Genomic DNA, 8,315 nt, shown 5'->3' with positions numbered 1-8,315 from the left:
CCGGGTCCAGGACTCGAACGGCGGTCAACTACATGAGAGTCCAGCGACATAGCCATTATGCCAACTGCTGGTCCCAACCATGCCTTGTCTTCAAGCCTGTCACTCAGATAAATGCTTACTTTCAATCTGGTCTAAAGCAGCCGTAGGAAATAACTGTTCTGCTCTGCTCTATTATCAGTAGCAAGAATACCAACCTAGCCGGTAGAGTACCTTAACACAGAGCCATGAGGTCACCAGAAAGTTGTGACAGATTTGTCCAGGGTTTTCTATGCAGGAATGTGTCATCGCTTTCCCAATGACCCAACAATTCACTAGATTGATCTCCTTGGGCCATTACAGAGGACTTTTCTAACAATGCCATTCCTAGTTCTACTTGGGTCGGAGGAGCCACCAAATTACAAAGTCTACGTTAGTGACGTGGGCGGGAAGCTTTACTCAGGCTGGGTCCTTCACGCATGCTCCTGGGGTCTCCCCAGACCAGCCTTCAGTCTCTCCTGCCTCGTCGTCTTTCTCGCTCCCCACCCAGGACAGTGAGCACACAGGCCGGCCGCGGCGGAGGGCGGAGCTGCAATGAGCGTTACCTGGTGGGATCCGGAAGGCGGGCTCTTTACGAGGCCCTCTGTGTCAGAGGGGGACTTCCGTGGAGCCTGCTTTACCGGCGACAGGCTCTCTGAGGTACTGCAGCTGATGATTGGCAATGTGGAGAACAAATGTAAAACAAAACAAACAAAATAAAAATTAAAATAGATGGAAACAAAAGTACAGGAATGCGAGTGATGGCAAGAGGAAGCAGCAGGTGTATAAAACAAAGGACGACAGGACGACGGGCAGCAGACGAGCACGGGCTCACAGCTGTCTCCCACCCTGACGCTCGCTGGTTGGTCTGGGTCGCAGAGCCCTGCGCTGGCTCCTGGCAGGACCCCCGGTGCAGTCTCTTCAGCCCGGCTTGCCGTAGGGGCTGAGCTTCCATCCTGCCTTTGGGACCTCCTCTAAGATCATGGTTTTAAGGAGCAAGCGCCACCTTCTACATGGTTCAAGCACTTTGCTCCCATTACAGTGAAGGTGAACCTCGTCCAGATGTGCTTTTGCAAGGACAGATGCACATCTGGCTTGCAGTCTCAGGGGGCTCAGACTGCCGCTCCCTAACTCCCCACAGTCTGTTTGCCTACAATACTACATCATCATCAGCAAAGCCCCAGGAGTCTGGAGGGATGAGTGACTACAGGACGCTCACCACACACAGGCGGGATTTTGCAGGGCACGGGGCCAGGGTGGGGAGGGGGGGTGCGGGGGGGTGTAGTAGGCACGGCCTCGTGAATAAGCCAGGGAGAGCGAATGCCAGGAAGTGGCAGGCTACAGGGTTCCAACCAGCTGTGTTCTCAGCACAGCTCGGGTCCTTTAAGACACATTTCTGGAAAAACTCCGGTGTTTGGGTAGGATCGCATGTGAAGTGCCATTGCTGAGTTCGTCCCTCATCGTACTCTGCAAGCTGCGCTGGCCTGAGGTGGGGGCTGCATGCCCCGAGCCAACATGGCTTCACTGCCCTAATGCTGAGGGTCTCAGCCACTAAACACAATCCACACAGGAGAAGAGAACTCACGAACACACACACACACACTACACATGAAGAGCACATACATTCGGCTGGCCGTAAAGTGCTAAAAAACCGACAGTTCATTTCAGCCAACAGTGCACTTAACATGTCGTGGACACACACACACACACACACACACACACCAGCAGCTGGGGTTAGCTCGGAGCTAGCTGGTTAGTCACCAGGGAGACAGGAACACACACCGTGGACGGCGCTGGGCGTCGCATTAGTTACCGTGAGTCTAGTGGGAGAGGAGAGCAGCCCGGCCCTGTTACGGTGCCAGCGTGTCCTCTGGGGCAGGCTTTCCGAGGAAGCGGGAGACAAGCAGGACCCTGTCCCAGCTCACCAAGGTGGAAAAGCAGGGAAGGGAAAAAACCAAAGTAAGAAGAAAAGCAGCAGTCACCATGCCATGCAGGATTCTGGGGACACCTCCTGCCCCTGTGCTGACTCCGAAGCAAGAGCTACGAGGGCCAGCCCACCGCGTCCTGGGTTAGTCTCAAGATGGACAGTGATGGCCCAGCCACCGCTAACCCCGAAAACGCTCACCATGCAGGGGGTGCGGTCAGTAGAGCAGGAGCATTCCACGCACTGGACACTCAGACTCGTCAGAGCACAGCACTCCCCGACTCGGGCCACAGAGCCCACGGACAGGCCCCGCTGCCCCCACGCGGCCCCCGCGTGCTCCCAAGTCACATTCCAAGTGGTTAGCCAGGTCTGTGCCTGCCACCCCACACGCCGGCTGGACTCCAGCCTCCACTCCCGGGCTCACCACCCAAGTCCCACAGTGCCCAGGGGGAGACTTCCAGCTGCGGCGGGCAAGAGAGGAGCTCCTTCCGTCAGATACACACCCCAGGCGCAAGCACGCTCCTGAGAAGCCAGAAACAGAAAGGCTATTTGTCTCTAGTGCTGGTCTATCTTGTTAGCAAACTCCGCTTCCCCATCTGCGTGAGTGCAGCCACCATCGTGGCCCGACTGCTTCGGCTCGGGCGGGCGGGGCCTACACAGGAGAGCCACGCTGGGCAGGGGCACAACTTCTTCCTGACGAAGCCGTTATATTTAACCAACTGGAAAGAAAAACTGCATGCGATCATTGCTAAGAAACTCAAATGAAGCTCTTAAACCGCAAGGTGAGGCCGTGGCTGAGGTTCTGGAACACGGGTACATGGCCGGCGCTTCCCTGCAGAGAGGCCGCAGCAGGGATCAGTGTTGTGGTGCACACGGAACAGCGGCCCGCTGCTGGAGTTGGGGCAGCCCTTGTGGAGACTGACTCGGACATGGCAGCCAAGAACAGCTGGCTCTCTGCAGTCCTCCTCCCGCAGAAATACAGACACATTTAGAAACCCTGGCCCTGCCCTCCGCCCGCCCTAGAAGGCGGCGTCCCTTACCCAGTGTAGTCCCGTGTAGAGCTCTTCCTTCTGTAGAGGACAGCCAGAACCATGCTGATGAGCAGCGTGAGGCCGAGGACCACAGCAGTGACGATACCCACCACCACCCACACCGGGAACAGGGCCAAGCTCTCTGGAGAGGAAGAACGAGACGGATTTAGGGTGTGTTACTGGCTCCCTCGACCAGCAAGCGTCTTCCTGTAACAGTGGTATGTGGCTCAGTTTCCTCGTGCCAATTACGGGATCCTGGCACCTCACTGGCATGGACTACCAGCCACGAGAGGCAAGTACGGGGTGAACATGGTCATGCCCTCCACCCCTCGATGCACCCAAATCAAAGACAAACTGCAAACGCGAATTTACCTCTAGCTTCTCTCCAGCAAAGCAGACTTTTTTTTTTTGGAGAGGTTTTTGCTATAAGGCGCATGCGCTCACCAGACAGAGAGACAGAAAGCAAGAAATCACCCCCCGGGGGGTATGGCCACACCACAATCCCTTCTCCATTCTCCTCTCAGGATCTTGGGCACGCACGCACACGTGCCTGGCGTGAGTTTAAGCCACCGGGTCCAGGACGCGAACTGTGGTCGACTACATGGGAGCCCAGCGACATAGCCATTACACTAACTGCTGGTCCCACCAGCAAAACAGACTTTTGTCTCAAAATGAAACACCAGAACCTGCATTTCCTGCTTGCTTTCGAAAAAGGGAAGAAATGACTACTGTTTTTGGAAATGTCAAACTTTCTCCCAGAGACTATCAGGAATGATGTAGTCTCCTTTCCCACTGCCCACGCCCAATCTCAGTGCAGCGCGCCTGGTTTTCCTCTGAGCTAACGCGCCCGATCTCGGTGCAGCGCGCCTGGTCCTCCTCTGAGCTAACGTGCCCGATCTCGGTGCAGCGCGCCTGGTTCTCCTCTGAGCTAACACTAGCAAATTAACCCTCCGGAACCCAGAGCACAAGCTCTGAAACGGTGAGCAGGGGCGCCACGCACACACTGCTTCACACACACCTGGAAAGGGGGCTCTGGTTCTCCCTGTACCTGAGCCGGGCCGGCGTGACCGCGAACACGCCAAGTACCTTTCTCAACGATGTACAGCCGGATGTGTCCGGGCTGCACCACGATGTCGGGAGGGTTTTTGACGTCACAGATGTAGGTGCCGTTGTGTATAAACTGCATGTTCTCTATGTGGATTGATGCGTCTTTCTTGTCGAGATCTCCAGCCCAGCTGATTCTGTCCTTAAATAGAGGATAATTCCCAAGGTACACTTTCCCTTGGGAGTAGTGGAAAAACTGCAATTAGGAAAAAAAAGAACACATGAGCTATTCTCAAAGGCAGAATCCCTAAACTCTGTAACAGCAGTGCTGTGAAAGGGTCTTTCACTTTTAAAATTTTGCCAAAGGGCAGATACGCCAGGCAGAGATGGAAGACAGCACCTCCCACAGGGCACGGTCCCCGGATCCCTCCTCTTCTCTCTCGTTGAGATTTGGGGCATATGTGTACACATGCCCAGGATGTTTTCCAAGCCGCTGGGGCCAGGATTTGAACCACATGATGGGCCACCTGAGATCGGGCTCGCTTAGCCACTAGACTACAGAGCTGGCCTGACAGAGTTCTTTTAAAAACTCTTCACACAGGGGACCAGCTGTTGGCGTAATGGCTATGTCGTTGGACTCCTATGTAGTCTACCATGGCTCGAGTCCTGGACCCGGCGGCTTAAACTTATGCTGGGTACATAGGCATGCATGCCCAACGGCCCGAGAAGAGAATGGAGGAAAAGGGATTGCGGCATGGCCATTCCCCCTGGGGGGGGGTGTTTCTTGCTTTCTGTCTCTCTGTCTCTCTCTTTCTGGCTAGTGCACGCGCATTATAGCAAAAACCTCTGCTGGTTAGGTCCCCCGCAATTAAAAAAAAACCCCCCCAAAAAAAAAAAAAAAAAGGAAGTTAGAGCCAGCTCCATGACAAGTGGTAACAAGCTTCTCAAGAGAAGGTGGAGTGGCCAGCAGATGGTGTAGTGAGTGAGGTGCTAGACTCCCATATGGCCACGTGTGGTTCGAGTCCCAGACCTAGTGGCTTGCTTTCTCACTTTCTCTCTAGTGAGCGCACATGCCCTATAGCAAATTTAAAATAATAAAAATAAATAAGTTAAATAATTCTTTTTAAAAAGAGAGAGCAGCAGCTGGATCCTACATAGCAACCTCGGTTCAAATTCCTAGCCTGGTCAGCCTGAGACACACCGGGCACTCGAGTGCCAGGACCAACAGGCAGGAGGGCTGGGAAGAGGCCTGTGGCAGGCTGGCCACGAGAGCGCCCTGCCCCTCGCGCTCACGTGCACGCACTCGATCACGGACAGAGGGAGAGCGCAGGGCCGTCAGTCAGTGCCTTCCCACTGGATGGCGCCTTGACCCGGGCTCATCTCCACAGGAACCAGCTCTGATGAGACCACACACGAAGCGAAGCCATACGGGCCTGACGTAAAGCCCTGCCCTTCCAGGGGCTGTGGTCACCTGTGTGCACACCCCGTTTCCCAAAGGAGACATGGGGCGCTCAGTCTGGACGTGCAGACCGGAGGTGGCTCTGTTCTTTCAAGAAGGCCACAAAGCCTTTCACAGACACACAGCATTAAAAACAAAACAAACACAAAAGCCACATTGCAGCTCGCACAGCTGCTGTCAGGGAGGGGCCCTGTGGAGACCCCGGCCTGCAACCTCAGTGGGTGACGTCGTGCCCAAGGGAGCACTGGCTGCTGGCGGGCAGGTCTGAGCAAGGCCTTGCCCCTGTCGTCGGTGTGTCCCTGCAGTGCTAGCGTTCCGTGGGAGGGCGGAGGTCAGGAAACGTCGAAGGGCTCCGTGAGGCGGAGTCATGGGAAAGGTGGCACGAGGAGCCTGCCCGGGCCACGGGAAGCCTGCAGGCCGTGAGCATCACTCCCACAGTCCCATCTGGGAGGAGCAGCGTGGAAGGAACTCGTACACCTGAGCCCAGCAAGCTTGGCTGAACCTTCTGGCCTATGTGCCATGCTGTGGCCACAGTGGCACGAAGACCGAACAGCACAGGCTGAGGGGTCCGGCACTGGGGCTGACTGACGAGTATCGCTCCCCGTCACCGGGAGAGCTGGCTATTCTCGCTGTCTGACAGGCAATGGCCCCGCCCACGGAGGCACCAGTACTGAAGGCATTTGGGGGCTGATGGCGCCACAGGAGTGTCACAGACTAGACAGGTGAGTGCTCCACCCCGAGGCGCTGTCAGAGCACGTCGCCAATCCAGGCCCCCGCACCTGTCCCACAGCATCAGCGGGTACCGAGCGACCTGCCTCCAGCTGCATGGTGCCTCATCTTACTTGGAGGTCATCTCCATACAGACTGACTCCAAGTCCTTTCCCAGGCAGGGCCGAGACAGCCCAGGCCCTGCCGAGACCCTGCAGCCCTCTGCACGGAGACTCTGGGATGCACTGCTGAGTCAGATGGACCACGCATAAGCAGAGAAACTCAAATCAGAAGGAGCAGCCCTCTGTTTCAATGCATTTAGGGATATGTAAAAGAAAAGGAAAAAGAACCAGGGCAAATGGGAGCTAGAAAGATGCAGACTAACCTGTGCCTTCAGCCAGCATGGCAAACTAAGGACTGGTATGGAAAAGAGCAAAATTTTATTGGAGAGGTTTTTGCTATAGGGCGTGTGCACTCACCAGAAAGAGAGACAGAGACAGAGAGATTCTCAGAAAGTGAGAAGTCACCCCCAGGGGGGATGGCCATGCTGCAATCCCTTCTCCTCCATTCTCCTCTCTGGATCTTGGGCACGCACGCACACACGCCTGGCATGAGTTTAAGCTACTGGGTCCTGGACTCGAACTGTGGTCAACTACATGGAAGTCCAGCGACATAGCCATTACACTAACTGCTGGTCCCGAAAAGAGCAATTTTTTCTTTTCTTTTTTTAAAGAGAGATTTTTTGCTATAGAGCACGTGTGCTTGCCAGAGAGACAGAGAGAGAGAAAGCGAAATCACTCCCCGGGGTAATGGCCACACCACAGTCCCTTCTCCTCCAGTCTCCTCTCAGGATTTTGGGTACACATGCATACATGCCTGGCATGAGTTTTAAGCTGTCGGGTCCGGGACTTGAACCATGGTCGACTATGTGGGAGTCCAGTGATATAACCATTACACCATCTGTTTGTCCCCGAAAAAGTAAATTCGAGGTTGAGACCTGATGGTGGAGGGGCTGGGGCTGGCGAGGGTGGATGGGTTGTGAAATGAGGAAACGGCTGCACCTGGGCATGGGACTTGCTGTTTCCGAAAGGCTGAAGAAAGAGAAGGCCTTGGAGCCTGCTGGGGTAACCCGCACTGTCATGGAGACAAAGGGTCAGAAGGGATCCCTCAGTACGCTACGCACCCACCGCCTAGAACCGATGAGGTGGGACCAGCCCAGAGCAGCCCTGCACTCTCACCGACACGGTCGTGTCCGCCCCCTCCGGCTGGAAGCTCCAGGAGACCGAGGTCAAGCCGCCAGTTGTGTTGGTGGACTTGAATGTGCAGGTCAGCTTCCCCTGGGTCCCATTGGCCACGAAGATCTCTTTGGGTGTGTACACCTCCAAGGCTGACACCCCCGCTGTCACTGCAGAAAGAGGAACAGGATCATTTAAGGTAGGACTTAGCATGAATTCCACCGTGTGTACCTGTCAGAGAACACGGCAAAGGTACAAGAGAGTCACCAGATGCACGCGGTCCCCACGGCATTACACAGTATGGTTCTGCATGCTCCACATGCGACAGCACAGAGCTTCCTTCAGACACTGCTGAGGGGCCAAGTCCTCACATTTCAGGTTATTTTCTCACTTGCTACAGGACACATGCACGTGCCAGAAAGAGACAGACAAGAGAGAGAGAGAGAGAGAGAGTGGGATAGCTCCCCCCGGGGAGATGGTCACGCCATAACCCCTTCTCCCCTCTCTCTCTCCTTTGGGGATTTTGGGTGAACACGCATGCACCCTGTGTGTTTTTCAAGCTGCCAGGTCCAGGACTCGAACTATACAGTCAGCAATGAGATCTATCTCAGTCACCACATCATTGGCCGGCCTTCGGCCTCTGCATCTTCCAGAACGCTACAGAGTTGCGGCCTCACGGCATGTAGCCATTTCCGACCTGCTTTTCTCTTAGTACTCATTCAAGCTGTCTTTCTGTGTCACAAACTCTCACTTGTATTTATCACTGAAGGTAGTTCATGGCACACATGTGCCGCCGTTTAATTTGTTCACCTATGTTAGAACTTCTGGGTTGCTCGCCTCACAGTCTGCGTTTTAATGACAGAGAGGCACCTGCAGCAGGGTTTGCCACCCCCAGCCTG

The 8,315-nt window shown here is 55.1% G+C and overlaps 1 protein-coding gene across 1 annotated transcript in view; it reads right to left on the bottom strand.

Moving 5' to 3' along the window:
* Window positions 1-7,586, bottom strand: part of MPZL1 (myelin protein zero like 1) — a gene marked incomplete at its 5' end in the record, with an annotated part of 19,942 nt that extends 12,356 nt beyond the window's left edge. Inside the window, 4 exon segments of the mRNA XM_014587264.2 lie at window positions 582-684; window positions 2,980-3,112; window positions 4,057-4,270; window positions 7,420-7,586. Of these exon segments, the coding sequence (XP_014442750.1) occupies window positions 582-684; window positions 2,980-3,112; window positions 4,057-4,270; window positions 7,420-7,586 (617 nt within the window).
* Window positions 7,587-8,315: the final 729 nt, after the last annotated feature.

The sequence above is a fragment of the Tupaia chinensis genome, unplaced genomic scaffold (genome assembly GCF_000334495.1).
Source record: "Tupaia chinensis unplaced genomic scaffold, TupChi_1.0 Scaffold000198_1, whole genome shotgun sequence".
In the NCBI taxonomy this organism is placed as follows: Eukaryota; Metazoa; Chordata; class Mammalia; order Scandentia; family Tupaiidae; genus Tupaia; species Tupaia belangeri.
This window is presented reverse-complemented; position numbering and strand designations above follow the sequence as displayed.